This window comes from Protopterus annectens, chromosome 5.part0 (genome assembly GCF_019279795.1).
Source record: "Protopterus annectens isolate FY-2018-M chromosome 5.part0, PAN1.0, whole genome shotgun sequence".
Lineage (NCBI taxonomy): Eukaryota > Metazoa > Chordata > Ceratodontiformes > Protopteridae > Protopterus > Protopterus annectens.
In genome coordinates, this window is record NC_056735.1 from 855380749 (window position 1) to 855398248 (window position 17500).

Below are 17500 nucleotides of genomic sequence, written 5' to 3' on the forward strand. Positions count from 1 at the left end.
AAACAACATGTCCTACATGGACCTACTCAAAGCCCTGTCACAATATTCAATATCCCTCAGAATGCTAGGAGATGACCTGTGTCTGGCAGACAAGGCACCCTCCAGTCTAACACTGATGGTTTTACTCACTTCAGCAAGTCAAATTGCATCACAAAAACTCAGTCTAGGGATCTAAACCTCTTCTAGAACATCAACAGAATAGTTTTGGTGAGAAAAGTATATCTCTCAGAGGATAATTCTGCTCTGGAACAGACTCCCCATCCACATAAAATAAAGCTCATTTTTGTCCATATTTAAATTTCAACTTGGATCTATGGATGGGAAAAAGTATCCCAAGAATGCCCCTTGTAGTACTAATAGACACAGGTAGCTCCTTAATACTTTATCCCATGCATGGGTCTCCTCGGATTATAAATGGTATGATTCCAATCATTCTCATTAGAGGTAATCTACAATTATCATCCATGGGATGGGTAAGACTATTCACTACCAAATGGGGTAGCTTAATTTAAGCACAAAAAAGGAAATTAGCTAGGCTTAAAATGACCTGCAAGGGAACCTATAATTATTTGGTTGCATTAACTATTACAAAATTGATTCCCAAGTCATACATCTCAGCTGTTCAGATTTTTACAGAATGTCCAGATTTTTGGCTCACATTTTTGATATGCAGATTAAACTAAGGTCATCACTGTATTTCTCCATCTGTGCACCCACTCACACAATGCATGGAAATAGTCATAACTACATACTTTTATAGTAACACTCATTCATACCTGCAGGTGTACATAGTAAATCAGCTTCCTCAGTGTGCACTCAGAGTCATAAAAATACCCAGTCATTCATCCCGATATTCTCCAAGGCCATGCCATTCTTGGAATCATGTCAATCAATCAACAACTCTTTCACCATGTGCTGATCAATCAAATAATAATGACCAAAACAACTTTCTGCAAACCTCGGTGGTAAGTTTAATTTTTTTGTAAGGAGGCTGCTCCCCCTGCAGTCTGACACGTTTGTAAGTTCATAGGCTGTTACTAGGCTAATGACCACTAGGGGCCTTGCAAGCCTTGCTGTACATCCAAACCATTTGGGTGCCAAGTATCATGGGTGTCTATGGGGAGGGGGCATGCTAGTAGGGAGGTAACTAAGGATTTGTAGTGAGGGTCATTAGTTAGGATAGTACTTTTCTTATTGATGGCCTCTGTTCATAAGGGACATGGGGGACCAAACTAGGGGTAAATTTGCAATTTTGCATCCAATTTTCAAGGTTCTATTTGAATATTGTCATGGATGAACTATGTTTTACAACAATGGGGCAGAGTGCACATATCCTCTGAGACATAAATCTGTATTTCCTGTGCATCTTGTTTATGTAACAAGCAATGTTCTGATTCCTTGATCTAGTGTTTCTGGTGCTATTTGTTTTGTGCATATGAAACCCTATATGCCAGGCAAAGATTCTCTCTCAGGAGCACATAAAAGACTGAATACAGATATAGAGACTTTAGGTGATCAGTACAGAGCAGGGTATTCATGCTCTGCATTCTCCTGGTGAGGTAACTTTTGTGGGGTATTCCAACTTTGGAAGTGCCTGATTAGATATGTGCCAAAGGGGACATTGCATTAAATTATCCATTCCAGGAAGACTCACCACATCACCAAAACTTCTTTCATTTGTTAAGTTTAACGTTTTATTTTACTTCTTATTCATTCATTTATTCATTTATTAAGCTTAAACTATTTAGTTTTTGTCAAAACAGAAAATGTATTTAAATTAATCTTGCTATGTCTTTTTATACAGTGGTTGATTGCAACTGTAATTGAGAATGCAAAAAGCATAACGAATGACAACTATTATTTAATATACAGATCACTGTGCCATTGAATTTCCTACCATGGAGTCATGACTATGGGTATCTTTGAGCATGCCATGCCTATCAGTGTATAATTTCTAAAACAATGTTTTAAAGAAAAGAAGTAAAAACCTACAGTTTTTATTATGAATAGGTTATAGCTTGTCTAAGAGGGTAGATTTTATTATAACATATAGAGTAGTACACATGCCCTGTTCCTGTTTTGTGTATGAGTGAAATTATGTTTTTGTGTATGTGTTTGTGTGTGTGTATGTATGTGGGTCGATGTATGTATGCTGTGACTGCTATGAAAGAGGATAAAGATTTGTAGACTAATGTTGTCGACTTATATGGGTACTTGAAAGGGAGTTGTCTAATAGAACGAAAAGTACTGGAGTTAATCTTGATGACCATCCTAAAAATTGGCATTTAGCTTAGGGTTTATACTTTTATGCACAAAAACTATAGCGAGTTAGGAAGATTAAAATAGAGAAGCCAGACTGGTAAGTATTATAATGGCAGTTCAAGCAGAGTGTTTTCAGCTAGAAAAGAATATTGGCATTAAACTTACCATCAATATAAGCAGCTCCTTCAAATGCCTTGCTGTACAGCACACCATGTGGGTGGATACTGTAATTCTGGTTTCCTTTATTCATGAAAGTAACTAAAAGTCTGTCCCCAACTTCAGATTTGATGACTGGACCTGAAAAAATGTAAAATATTACATCAGCTTTCAACAGCAATGCAATATTATCATCTCTGAACTCAGCATTAAAAATACAAATAAATACCAAGGATGCCTAGATGAGCTTCTAGAGATGACCTTGTTTTCTTTTTGGTGAATGTTTCATCAGTATATTCAACATAATGATCTTTCCAGTACTTTCCTCCAATTCTTTGAGGGCCTCTCACAAAATAGATTTGTGAATCACTGCAACAGAAGATTAAGGAATGGAAGTAAATACATGATAACAGCCACTATACAAACATTTGCATTCTGTTTGACAACAAAATTATATATTTCACACAGTGTTTGTCTTTATGGGCATCTTGCTATAAAGTATAAATGTTTAATTTACAGTGCTAAGACACATTAACAAATTAAAAAAAAGTATTTCTAGTCTGAAGTTAAATCTGACATTTTCTTCAAGAGAAGGTTATTCATAGCTTGGTAATAGGTTATCAGCCCTAGGGCCTATACAAGCCTAGCCATAAAAATTCCCTGGATATTTCTTCTCACAATATTTACTTCCCTAGACCCCTGTCTAGCAGGGTGACTGATGTGATCCCCGGCGTGAATTTTCTATCTCCCATCCAATCGTCAAAGTTCCTTTTGAAGAGGGCCAAGGAGGCATTCTCCTTGACATGTATGGGCAGTCTATTCCAGAGTATGGGGGGGTCTCTGGGTCAGGAACCTATCCCTCCAGCATGTTTTGTTCATTGTGATGACAAGGTTTAGATCCCTGGACTGTGTAGCTCTGAGGGATTGAGATTTCTTTAAGTGGAGCAAGTCCAACAGCTCAGGGTTTGACATGGCCTTGTATGTTAAGCAGAGATTGCCTCTGAGTAGACAATATTCTACAGAGTATAGCTAGAGTTTTTTAGATGGTCAGCATAGGGCATCTGCTTTAGGCCTGTGATTCTTTTAGTGAGATATTTCTTCAGCCTTTCCAGCTGTTGCAGATGTCTTGTGAGGTACATACCAAATGGGGTGTTGTACTCTATAATGGGTCTAATGAGGGATGAGCACAGTGAGACAATGACCTCCTTTTTTATGGATGAAAAACCCTTAGTGATGAGGTGTGCCACATAGAAGGATTTCCTTATTGTTGTGGTGATGTGGTTATCGAAGGTGAGACCACTGTCCACCTGTGTCCCTAAGTCTCTCATCACACTTTCAGTGTTTAGTGTACTGCCACCTATGTGGTAATTCATGGGTACATGTTTTTTCCCAAAGGGGATAACTATACATTTCTCGGCATTAAGCTTGAGTCCATGGCTCTGGCACCAACCATCTGTTTCTGTAAGGCCCTTTTGTAGAATATCCACATCGTTTGGGGATTCAGTAATGGCTCCCAGTTTGCAGTCATCTGCAGACTTTGTTAGCCAGAGTCCCTTAGTGTTGGCCTATACTTCAGAGAAGTAGATGCCAAACAAGAGCAGTCCCAGGATTGAAACCTGAGGTACTCCACTTGTCACATGTCTGGAGCTGGATTTGGAGTCAGCTACTTTTACAGTCTGGGTTCTGTCAGTAAGCCATTTGGCAATCCATCGAGTGATGTAGGGATTTATGCCCAGCTTAGTAAGTTTATCTATGATTCCAGAGTGGGGGATGCTGTCAAAGGCCTTGGTGAGGTCCAGATAGGCTGTGTGGTCTGCCTTACCCTTGTCCACAGCTCTGGAGACTGATTTGAAGAAGTCAGTCAGGTTCAGGAGACAAGATCGGCCCTTCACGAACCCAAACTGGGTGGGGTCCAGTGTTTGAAGGTTGCCAGTGTATTTGTTTATAAGTTCCATGGTAATACATTCCATGCCCTTGCAGATCAGGTTCTTCAGACTGATGGGATGGCAGTTCCCAGGATCCAAGGTGGATCCCCCTTTGTGGAGTAGGATAACTGTAGCTATGTGCCACTCAGTGGGCATGAAGCCTGAGGCGAGGCTATGATTAAACATGACACTTAGGTGAGGTGCCAGTTCATTTTGTAGTTCATGTAGTACACAGCCCGGGATGTCATCTGGTCCCATGGATACTGTATTCTTAGCTTTGGACAGTGCATTTTCTACCTGTGTGGCCTTGATTACTGGAATTTGGCAATCGTTTGGTATTGAGATGGGCCCTTTAGGGGGTGAGAGCGGGGTGAAGTTGACACTAAATCGATCTGACAGGATATTGACAATATCCTTAGGATCAGTATATTTAATGCCATTCTGTTGTAGCTCAGAGCAGATCTGAGCATTGCCATTTAGATTCTTGATATAACTATAGAATGCCTTGTGGTTGTCTTTGGAATATTTGGAAATTTTATTTTTGAAACTAGTTTTGGAGGATTTTATGAGGGATCTCAGCTTCTTACTGAGGCTGGTAAGGGAGTTTTTTGCATCCTGGGATTTTCCTCTTTTCTGCAACAGTTTCTTCCTTCTGTTGTATAGTTTGTTTATGGCAGGGGACCACCAGATTAGCTTCCTTTTTTTTGGAGGAGAGTGTTTTGGTTCTATTTGGGATGGCATGATTCATGCACAAGTGGATGTGCTCGTACAGTGCCTTAGTGTAGGATTCAGCAGCCGTACATTTGGCTCCCATCTGCAAGGGTGTTATGAAGTTTGTCACTTCTGACTTGAGTAGCATGAAGTTGGCTTTGGAGAAGTTTTTTAGGGAGGTTTCCTTACTGGGGGGTGGGGGTGAGATGTGGATGTCAAGGGTGATTTGCTTATGGTCAGACCTGACCAATGAGGGGGTAACCACTGGCGTGGAGCATCTGTCTCCCATGTTGGTAATGACCAGGTCTAGGATACTGCAGCCCCTGGTGGGACAATGGATTAGTTGATCCAGGGCATTGGAATTTATGAATTCCAAGAACTGTTGGGAAAAGGTGTTGGCACCTGAGTAGTTTTCCTAGTTATTTTATTTATTTGAAGTTTGGTTGCCAGGATGGTCCATTGGGCCAAATGAGCCCGTTTTCAATGGAGTCCTGGGGAGAAAAGCTCCATGGATACAATAAAAAACATAGTGAAATATAATATATAAAAACATAGTAAAATGCAAGAAGAGTACATTTAAGCCAAAGTAAATCAAAGCAGAAATAGAAGGTATAGCATAACAATATGTAACAATTCACATCAGTTTATAAAACAACATTTTTTTAAGTCACTATAATCACTAAGATAGATATTTAGTTTAAGACAATAGTGTGAAGGTGTGTACACAGAATTAAATGTGTTTATTTACTGTATGTAAGTTCCTGTAGAGGTGATCTGGTTATTGGCTAAGGGATAAGATAGTGGCTGGGAAAGTTAAGCAGGATGGGAACATGAGCATTCCCACAGTGTTTGTAAGTGTGAGTGAAGGAGAGTTTTAAAGGAGGGGAGACTGCAGGTGCTACGAATATGAGGTGGGAGGGAGTTCCAGAGATGGGCTAGGGAAAAAGAGAGTAGGAGTTTGCCTGCTGGACGGGTTGGTTTGTGGAGTTTTATTAAGTTCTGAGTGTTGGTTCTTAGGGGTCGGCTGGGTATGTGAATAGTGAAGGTTGAGGCAAGAGAAGGGCAGAGGGAGGGCTTGAATATGAGCTTGTGGGCATGAGTTAGTTGAGTGTAGATGAGGTAATTGGGAAGTTCTAGCCAATTTAGCTTGTGAAGAGCAATGCAGTGATGAGAGGAGGATCTGTGGCCAGTGATGAATTTGGCGATTTTATTATAGCAGGAGGAGAGTTTTGTTTTGGTAGAGGATTGTAGATTGGTAAAGAGTGGGGCACCATAAAGGAGGGAAGGGATGAGATATGTGGAAGCAAGGAGGAATCTAGTGGATGGGGTGAGGACGCAAATATGGCGATAGAACATACCAAGTTTCTGGTGAGTTTTTTTTATGTTACTTTGTATATGGGTGTCAAATTTAAGCTGATTATCAATAAGAACACCTAATAGTTTAGCACTGGGAACAATTTCAAGGGTAGTATTGTTGTGAATGGTTATGGAAAATGAATTTATGTTGATAGTTAAGGTTTTGGATGGGCCAGTTAATGGCAGGGTAGTTGAAATCACCCAGTATTACGGTGTTTGGTTATATCTTAATAATTTCATAAGTTGTTGTTTGTCTTTTCCCAGTAAGGGGTCGCCACAGCGGAACTCTGGTCCGCTAATGATTGGCAGTAGATTTTTTTTTACGAAACGATGAGGTGCCAGCTCGACGCCCAACCTTATACTAGTTAAGGCTCTTGTTGCCTCATATAGTGCCTTTTTTAGGCAAGGTTCAAATGCCAAATTCACCACCATAACAGGAACAGGCAAGCAAAAACTGAGGGTAATACTACTCAATGCTAGAAGTCTAAATCTCAAAATGCACTGCCTCGAGGCACTCCTTAAAATAGAGAACATCAGTATCTGTGCAGTGACTGAGACCTGGTCCAAGGCTCCAGAGAGCACTCCTGCATTACCAGGCTGCAACTCATACCACACTTTTCAGCCACCTAATCTGGACCGGAACACCAAAGGTGGAGGTGTGTCCATGTTCATTAAGGATATCCACACCTCCAGGCTAGTTGCTCAGCATAATGCATCCGAGGTTATCCAAACGTAACTAACTCTGGGCAAAACTGTAATCCAAATTGTAGCTTGCTACAGATCCCCCACCATGCCCCAGGATTCCCACTCCTCTTTTCTTAATATACTGGAAAACATTAGGGTTCAACTAAACACCCTAATAATGGGAGATTTCAAATACCCCACCATTAATTGGGGAAACTACTCATGTACCAACTCCTTCACTCAACGCTTTCTGGAATTCATAAATTCCAATGCCTTGAATCAACTTATCCACACCCACACCAGGAGCAACAATATCCTAGACCTAGTCATTACCAACATGAGTGACCGGTCTTCCATACCTGAAGTCAACTCCTCGTTAGTCATTTCCAACCATAAGCTAATCACCCTAGATATCCACATCATGCCCCCACCCCCCATTAAGGAAATCATGGTAAAAAATTTCTCTAAAGCCACTTCATGCTTCTTAAGACAGAAGTGGTGAACTTCATGACACCCATGCAGATGGACAATGCAGTTACGACTGCTGAATCCTACACAGATGCACTCTATAAGCACTTACACGAGTGGATCATGCTATCCCACACAGAACCAAGATGCTATCCTCCAAAAAAGGAAGCCAATCTGGTGGTCCCCTGCCATAAACAAACTCTACAAAAGAAGGAAGAAACTGTTGCAAAAGAGAGTAAAATCCCATGAGTGGAGGAGTTCCCTGGTCAGCCTCAGTAAGAAGCTGATATCCTTTATAAGATCCTCCAAAGCTAGCTAAGAAAACAAAATAACCACTGATTCTAGGGACAACCACAAAGCATTCTATAGCTATGTCAAGAATCTCAATGGCAATACCTACATCTGCTCTGAGTTACAGCACAACGGCATGAAAATTACAGAACCAACTGATATTGCCAACATCCTGGCAGATAGGTTCAGTGCTAACTTTACCCCCCTCTCACCCCATAAAGGGCCCATATCTATATAGGAAGAATGCAGAGTCCCTGTAATCACAACTACACAGGTAAAGCTGCACTCTCTAAAGACAAAAACACACCATCCATGGGACCGGACAACATCCCAGGCTGCGTTTTACATGAACTTCAGAATGAACTGGCTCCCCACCTAAGCACCATGTTCAATCAGAGTCTCACATCAGGCTTTGTGCTGACTGAATGGCGCAGAGCAACAGTTATCCCACTCCAGAAAGGGGGAGTCACCACTGATCCCGGGAACTATCGACCTATTTGCTTGATGAGCCTGGTCTGTAAGGCCATGGAATGCATCATCATGGAATTCATAAACAAAGACATTGGTAACCTCCAAACTCTGGACCCCACCCAGATCAGGTTTGTGAAAGGCAGATCATGCCTCTTGAACCTCATAGACTTCTTTGAGGCAGTTACCAAAGCAGTAGATGAGGGTAAGGTGGTTCACACAGTTATCTTGACCTTGCCAAGGCTTTCAACACCATCCCCCATTCTGGAATTATAGCTAAACTCACTAAACTAGGTATAAATCCCTACATCACAAGATGGGTTGCCAATTGGCTCACTAACAGAACCCACACTGTAAAAGTTGCAGACTCCAAATCTGACTTCAAACCAGTGACAAGTGGAGTACCACAGGGTTCAATCATGGGACCTCTCCTGTTTGGTATCTACTTTCTGAAGTACAGTCTAACAAAGAAGTTCTTTGGCTAACAAATTTCACAGATGACTGCAAACTAGGAGCCATAGTTGAGTCCCCAAATGATGTGGACATCCTACAGAAGGGCCTCACTGAGACAGATGCCTGGTGTCAGAGCCATGGCCTCAAGCTCAATGCCAAAAAGTGCATTGTCATCCCCTTTGGTAAAAACTCTGTACCCATGAACTACCACATAGGCGGCAGTCTACTTAATGCCAAATGTGTGATAAGAGACCTGGGGATCCAGGTGGACAGTAGTCTCTCTGTTGATAATCACATCACCACAGTAGTCAGAAAATCCTTCTACATGGCACACCTCATCACAAAAGGGTTCTCATCTAGAAAAAAGAGGTCATTGTTCCCCTCTACTCCACACTCATTAGACCCATTATAGAGTGCAATGCCCCTTCTGGAATGTACCTCACAAGACATGTGCAGCAGCTGTAAAGGCCACGGAAGTACCTCACAAAGAGGATTACTGGCCTCAAACAGCTGCCTTACACTGACTACCTCAAAAAACTCCAACTTTACTCCATAGCATAACACCTACTCTGAGGTGATCTCTGCCTAACATATAAAACTATGTCAAACTCAGAGCTGTTGGACATGCTGCACCTAAAGAAATCCCAGTCCCTCCGAGCTACATGCTCTAGGGACCTAAAACTTGTCACCACAATAAACAGGACATGCTGGAGGGATAGATTCCCATCCCAGAGACTTCCCATACTTTGGAACAAGCTACCCATCTATGTCAAGCAAATTTCCTCATTAGCACTCTTCAGGAAAAATCTTGATAAGTGGATGGGATATAGGAAATACACCCTGGGAATCACGTCTGTGGCTCTGCTCGACAGGGACACAGGAAAATAACTTTATTGGGTGGCGTAAGCCAGGGAACCTTGTTGGCTAGGCTTACTTAGGTCCTTGGGCTGATAGCCTAGTACCTACCTATGAACCTATCTATGAACCTATTAATGCAGTAGGTATAAAGTATGATTCATTTAGCTTACTTTCATTGCCTTCATTCAAGTAATTCTACAATGTTATTTAATAATAGAGTTTTATATACCAATTAATGTCACATTGTTCCATTATCATACTGACAGTGTGCATTAGCTATTCTAATCCAGTCATCAAAATAAATAGATATGCAAATAAATAAATACACAAATGGCACATCACAATATGTAAGCAATAATGTCCAACAGAGTGAGAATTACATGGAAATAATGGACCACTCAGGGATATTTTCAGGCCTAAAGCCAGAGGAGAAGCTATACAATACCCATGGAAAGTTCATTATTTCTCTGTAACACCCATCCTGGAGGGCATTATTATGTATATAAAATGGAATGTCTGTCACATTGTTTTGTATTTGTTTTATTATTGGTATACACATATTTGTTATATCTTTGATATAAAATAGTTTGTCCACCAAAACTTTCAAAGTCCCAGTAGGGTATGAAATCTCTGATGGTGGAAGTATTTTGCATTCAAAATATAAGCTATGTAAATACGCACACAGTCAGACACACACACACACACACACACACACACACACACACACACACACACACACACACACACACACACACACACACACAGTTCCAGCCACTTTCTTGACTTTGTACACTTCAGATGTCTTATTATGATTAAATGAATGAATAAATAGACAAATAATAGCAACATATGGTATTGGTTAATAAAAAGCAAATGCGCGCGCGCACACACACACACACACACACACACACACACACACACACACACACACACACACACACACACACACACACACACACACACACACACACACACACACACACACACACACACACACACATGTCCTTTAACTGCTGCTACTGCAGTTACCTGCATTAGTTTGTTAGTTTTGTTTTATTTATTTATTTATTCCTTTTTTTCTCATGCTTGCTAACTGCTGTTAATAAGGGGGAAAAAATTGCAGGTTCTTATAACTGCTGCTGGTACTGGATTTACTTTCATTAGTTTATGTATTTCTTTCCACATTTGCCACATGCTGCTTTTTAAGCTACAGTTAACGAGGGGAAAAGAAATGACAACTCCAGTAAGAGGTTTCAGCCTATGTCTTGGCACACAGATTTTGTACTGTTGGAATTTTTTTTTCTAACCAGGTTCTCTTGGTAATTAATTAATTCCTTTGGAACATAAAGTATTCTATAAAAATTGATGATTGTCCAAGCCATTCTATAAAATTCTTTAGCACAATGTATTTAATAGGTAGTGTGCTTCAAACAATGCACAGTTCTAATGTCCATTAACACTGTTGTACTATAGTGGGGAAGATAGCTTGTTATCTGTTCACTTTCTTCATGGCTTTAAGAGCTAGACATCACCATTTTGCTATTTGCATATTCCTCAGACACTTGCTTTTACTGCTACACTTTGTGATTTGATGTCAGCAAACAGAGCAGGGCTGAAAAACAGAAACGTTGAAACTGGAATTCATCTAACTTATTTTAACCGTTTTAGTCTTCCTAGAAATTCTGCAAAAGTATATGTTTTAAATGAATGCACATATGATGCATTTTTATATATTTTAGTCCCTACAAATTTATATGTATAAACAGAATACGCATAAGATGCATATTTGTGTTATTTTGTAGTAAATGCCTCTAGATTATTTATTTGCTGTAATGACAAAATGTACTAATAAGAGGAATGAAGCAAAGAATACAGAAGCAAATATATACTGGCTAAAGTGCCAGATTTTCATTTTGACAGATAATGTAGATGACTGGCAAGATAAATACCCATGGATACATTCAGAAGAGAAATACACATGGATACACTTACAAGATTAATGCATATGGATACATTTAGGCCAGACACAATTACAATGTGGCCTTTATTATATTCTTCAGGATGTGGCATGAAACAACCTAAAAGCAGCTAACATTTCTGCCCCATTTGGATCTTCTGTTATATGTCAGAGTAATGCTGATAATACTCACGTTCCTGTTGCATTCAGAGGCTTCTTGTTAAAATTGTCAATGCCTAGAGGACCGTAATCCCAGATCAAAGGTTCAGCAGCAATAAAATATTTTCTTGTCTTTCCAGTTAGTGGAACTTCAGCAGGCTGCTGATGACAGGTATCCACATTATAAAACACCTGCATGCCAGCTGTTTAAAAAACAGAACCAGTTAACATTGCAGTCATTTTTAAGAAGTTAATTCCATATTACTTTTTGAACTAAAGATGGATCAACCAGCTATTATAATGCGTGTGCTTCTGTCTCTGACATATACAAATTATTTTTGTTTGTTTTGACAACTGTAAATGTACTATAAACATAAATATTATACAACGACCCCCCCCATTAATATTCCAAAATGTGCAAGCTGATTGATCAGTGTGCATGTTGTAAATCAGAGTTATAGTAATGGAAAAAGGTACGGTCGCCCGGACTTTTTCCATTAGTATAACTCTTTTTTAAAGCAACGGAGAACGCAAGATCTCCGTTGCTTGTTACACGCTGTCTCACTATGTTAAATGAGTTTAACATAGCGAGCCAGCTTTAAAAAAAGTAACGGAGATCTTCCTATCTCGGTTGCTTTTTTTAAAGGTGTCTTGCTACGTTAAATGGGTTTTTAAAGCCCATTTTAACATAGAGAGACAGTGTGTAAAAAGGAAGGGAGATCTTGCTTTCTCCATTGCTTTTTTCAAAACTGTCTTGTTATGTTAAATGGGTTTAACATAGCGAGACAGCTTTAAAAAAAGCAACAGAGATTCTCTGTTGCTTTTTTTAAAGTTGTCTCGCTATGTTAAACAACTTTAACTTAGCGAGACAGTTTGTAAAAAGCAACGGAGATCTTGCTTTTCCCGTTGCTTCCGCCCACAGCTCTGATGTACTGCATAAGCATACGCATGTGCAGTACATCAGAACTGCCGCAGAATACTAAACAGCTGCGGAAGAGCAGCAAGGAGGCATTTTACAATGCCATTATTTAAGAAAAGTAATTATATTTCTTCTTAAATAATGTCATTGTATAATAGCAATAACACACTTCTGGGTGTGGGCAATGCTGGATTTACCCACGGCTGTCTTTGTTTGGCCACTCAGGCTTCACCCTTGTGAGCAAACCACACCGACTGTGGGTAAATCCAGCATTACCCACACTTAGGAGTGGGTTATTGCTATAATAGCAGTCACTTCTCAACATTGTCTCTCAAAAGACTGCATATCTTAGAATGTACTGCAAATACTAAGCTTTAAAATGTCATCAAAGTTTCATTTCTGCTATATTTTGAACAGTGCCCATTCAAAAAGACATGGGGTAGCATTCAGTTTTTGTGTTTGTCTAAGATTATACAAATCTTAAATTGCTTCTAGCTGTCAAAACATTTCATAGTCAGAAGTACTGTGACTTAAAGCCATAAATAAACCAGTCACATCCATTCAAAACTTTCTGTATCAGTTTCTATATATGTCATTCTTTCACTAGTGTTACGTTTGCATCTAGGCTATTTCAAATATAGCTAAAACAGAGTATAATATACCACCAAGCTTTCCACTTCTATCACTCTGCAGTCTACTCTGGTTTTCCATGTGTCTTTCCAATTTGTATTTGGCTGTGTGTCAGAACTGGCTTGAATCTCTTTGTAAAGACTAAAACTTCTCTATAAAGGATACATTTTCATTAAACAGTCTGAGTACATATGTACTTCACGTTAATATTAACTTCATGGTCTGCCAATTCTAATTTAACAAGTCAAGATATTTAAATATTTAGGGCTACAGCATATTGCACAAGCATGCACAGGTTCAAAACATTATTAGGAATAACTGGTCAATACTATGTTCTAACCAGGATACAGTTAAACATGTGGGAAGTAGACCAAGTTTTATTTACAAGAGAGAAATGAACCTTAAACAGAAGCTATGCTATAATGATCTTAGGTGGCACAAAGTATGGTATGAAGCCTTGTTATAATTGATTTTTTGCAAATATATTAACAGGGGTTGTAAATTTGCACATCCGACTGATAGACAACAGTTTACATTTAAAACTTCAGCAGCATGTAACACTGAGGATATTGTGTATTTTGCTAACTGCGATAAATGTAGTTGTTTCTAGATAGGGAAAACAAATTGCAAGTACAAAGATAGAATACAGTCCTGCTTATCAGAAATTGGAAGGAAAGTAGAAACTAATTCATTATATAAAATATAGACTCTATGGATGAGATTAATGCCTTTACATTTAGGGTAGTAAAAATTTAGGGTAGTAAAACCTGTCTCTTGAAACTCACTTGACCAAGCTTATCTTCTTCCTAACCTTTCCTATGGTTTACAAATCTTAACCAACTTGCATACCTCTCTACTTTGCAAACTTGAAACCACTTACAACAAAGTTGCACGATTTGCAGTTAATTTACCATCTGGATCTCACCAATGCCTTACTCGCAGGAATCTTAACTGGCTTGAATTTCCTAACCAACTTCTAACAACTCAACTCCCTATAGTTTCATAGTTTCATAGTTTAGTACTAGGCTATCTGCCCTGGGGCATTTGTAAGCCTAGCCATAGTGATGTGGTTTTCGCCACCCCATGAAATGGTACAAAAATGCACAGAATAGATTTAGAATACTGTGCCTCTGTCTAGTAGTGACACAGTGAAGGTCCCCTTATATAATAGAATTAGTTTACTGTGCCCATGTCTAGTAGTGACACAGATGTGACCCCCTGGGGTAAACTTACGATCTCCCATCCACTCATCAACATTTCTCTTGAAGAGAGTTAGTGAGGGGCTCTGCCTAGCATGAACTGGGATTCTGTTCCAGAGCATGGGAAGCCTCTGGGTTATGAATCTATCCCTGCAGCATGTCCTTTTCATACTTGTGCCGAGGTTTAAGTCTTTAGCTCTCGTGGTTCTGATGGATTTGGGATTTTTTGAGGTGGAGCATGTCCATCAGTTCCTGATTGGATGTGGCCTTGTACGTCAGGCACAGATCACCTCTGAGCAGGTGGTATGCTACTGAATAGAGCTGGAGTTTCTTTAGTCTGGCAGAATAAGACATATGTTGGAGACCCTTGATCCTCTTGGTGAGGTACTTTTGTGGTCTCTCCAGCTGTTGCAAATGCCGGGTGAGGTACATACCAAATGGGGCATTGTACTCAATCATGGGTCTGATGAGGGAGGAGTATAGGGGTGCAATGACATCCTTGGATCTGGATGTGAATCCCTTCATGATAAGGTGTGCAAGGTAGAATGCCTTTCTAACCACTTTGGCAACATGGGTGTCAAATGAGAGGTCACTGTCGACTTGGGTCCCTAGGTCTCTGATTACGTTTTCCATACTCAGTGGGTTGCTGTCTATGTGACAATTTGTGGGTACTTTGTTTTTCCCAAAGGGGATGACTGTACATTTTTTGGCATTTAGTTTAAGGCCATGACTCTGGCACCAGTTGTCCGTTTCTGTGAGGCCTTTTTGTAGGATGTATGTGTCCGCTGGTGTATCAACTATGGCGCCTAGTTTGCAGTCATCTGCGAACTTTGTCAGCCACAACCCTTCCATGTTTGCTTTAACATCTGAGAAATAAATGCCGAACAAGAGGGGTCCCATGACAGATCCCTGTGGGACACCACTTGTGACTGGCTTTGAATCTGACATTGCTCCAGCGATTTTAACTTTATGGGTTCTGTCCTTTAGCCAGTTTGCAACCCATCTAGTGACATAAGGGTTTACATTTAAGCTGTTGAGCTTATCTATGATGCCTGAGTGGGGTATTGTGTCAAAGGCCTTAGCCAAGTCCAGGTAGGCTGTATGGACTGCTTTGCCCTCATCAATGGCTCTAGTGACTGTTTTGAAAAAGTCAACCAGGTTCAAAAGGCAGGATCTGCCCTTTACAAAGTCGAACTGGGTAGGATCAAGTGTCTGTAGGTCCCCAATGTCTCTGTTTATGAGTTCCATAATGATTCTTTCCATAGCTTTGCAGACCAGGCTGGTTAAGCTTATGGGGCGGTAGTTCCCAGGGTCTGTATAGGTACCCCCTTTGTGGAGTGGGACCACTGTTGCTGTACGCCAGTGTTCAGGTACATATCCTGTAGTAAGGCTAAGGTTAAATAGCATTTTTATGTGCGGGTTTAGCTCCTCTTGGAGTTCACGTAGCACGCAACCCGGGATACCGTCAGGTCCCATTGATGCAGTGTTTTTAGCTTTGCTGCGGGCGGCTCTCACCTGGATATCTGAGATGACAGGGAGATTACATTCAGCTGGGATAAGTATTTCTTCTTTTGGGGGTGAGGGAGGGGAGAAATTTGCACTGAACCTGTCAGCCAGAATGTTGGCAATATCTGTGGGTTCAGTGTATTTTTTGTTGTTGTGAACTAACTCTGAGCATATCTGAGGGTTTCCACCCAGGTTTCTAACATAGCTGAAGAAGGCTTTGTGGTTATCTTTAGTGTCCTTAGCGATATTTCTCTCAAAGTTGGCCTTGGATGTTTTTATGAGAGAACGTAGTTTTCTGCTAGTGTAGATCAGAGATGTCTTCCCTTTATGGGATTTTGCTCTGTTGTGCAGTAGCTTCCTTCTTTTGTTATACAATTTGTTAATGGCTGAGGTCCACCAGACAGGACGCTTGCCTTTGGTGGAGAGGGACTTGGATTTATTTGGGATTGCATGATCCATGCATTCTTGGAGATGTCCATAGAAAGCATTTGTGAAGGATTCAGCATTGTGGGATGTGGTATCCACTGGCCCAGTGGGCTTAAAGGATACCATCTCAGTCTTAAGAAGAGTGAAGTCTGCTTTTGAGAAGTTTTTCACTGTGGTCTTTTGTACTGGGGGTGGAGGTGGGATATGTATATCCAGGGTGATTAGTTTGTGGTCAGATCTCACTAGTGAGGGGTATACCTCCGGTGTGGAGCATTTTGTCCCCATGTTTGTGATGATCAGGTCTAGTATATTATCTCCCCTAGTGGGAGAGGTGACTAGTTGTTCCAGTGCATTTGAATTTCTGAATTCCAGGAACCTTTGGGCTAGGGTGTTAGGGCTAGAATAATGTACTCAATCTATGTTAGGGTAGTTGAAGTCTCCCAGTATGATGGTATTTTGTGATACATTCATATCCTCCAATGTCTTCAGGAAGGCTGAGTGGGATTCCTGAGATCGGGAGGGTGGTCTGTAACATGCTACCAGTTGTACAGCAGTTTTGCCTATGGTTAGTTGCACCTGTATGGTCTCCGATGCTTCATGTGTTGCTACTAACCTGGAGGTGTGGGTGCCCTTGATGAATATGGACACTCCCCCTCCCTTTGTGGTTCGGCCCAGGTTTTGGGGCCGAAAAGCATGATACGAGGTATAATTTATTCTATCCTTAATATCCCCACCTTCTGCCCTAGCATCCTCTCACTTATTTCTCTCTATACTGCCCCTCTGTCCCTTAGAGGCTCTGACCAATGTCTCTTACAAATATATAAACTTAAAAAGTCCTTTGGTCAAAAACTTTATAGTTTCTCCCCTGCTCTATCCTGGAACAAACTACTCATGTCTCTTAGAAACATTATCCATACCCTTGCATTGGAAAAAGCTCTAAAAAATGTCTTACTTAGCTCCAGGACATGTCATTGTCATCATCCCACTTGATTCCTTTCCTCTTTGCTCCATTCCTTACCCCACTTGTCCCTGTCCCTACATATCCTTCCTTCTACTTTTTCTTCTTTTCTTT

At 40.5% G+C, this 17500-nt stretch overlaps 1 protein-coding gene across 3 annotated transcripts in view; it reads right to left on the reverse strand.

The window, feature by feature from the left end:
• HEPHL1 (hephaestin like 1) overlaps positions 1 to 17500 on the reverse strand; it is a 571952-nt gene that overhangs the window by 427423 nt on the left and 127029 nt on the right. For all 3 annotated transcript variants that reach the window (XM_044072648.1, XM_044072649.1, XM_044072650.1), the window contains exons 6-8: positions 11783 to 11951; positions 2648 to 2787; positions 2428 to 2559 (exon numbers count right to left, since the gene is read on the reverse strand). In XM_044072648.1, the coding sequence (XP_043928583.1) occupies positions 2428 to 2559; positions 2648 to 2787; positions 11783 to 11951 (441 nt within the window). The remainder of the gene's footprint in view (positions 1 to 2427; positions 2560 to 2647; positions 2788 to 11782; positions 11952 to 17500) is intronic.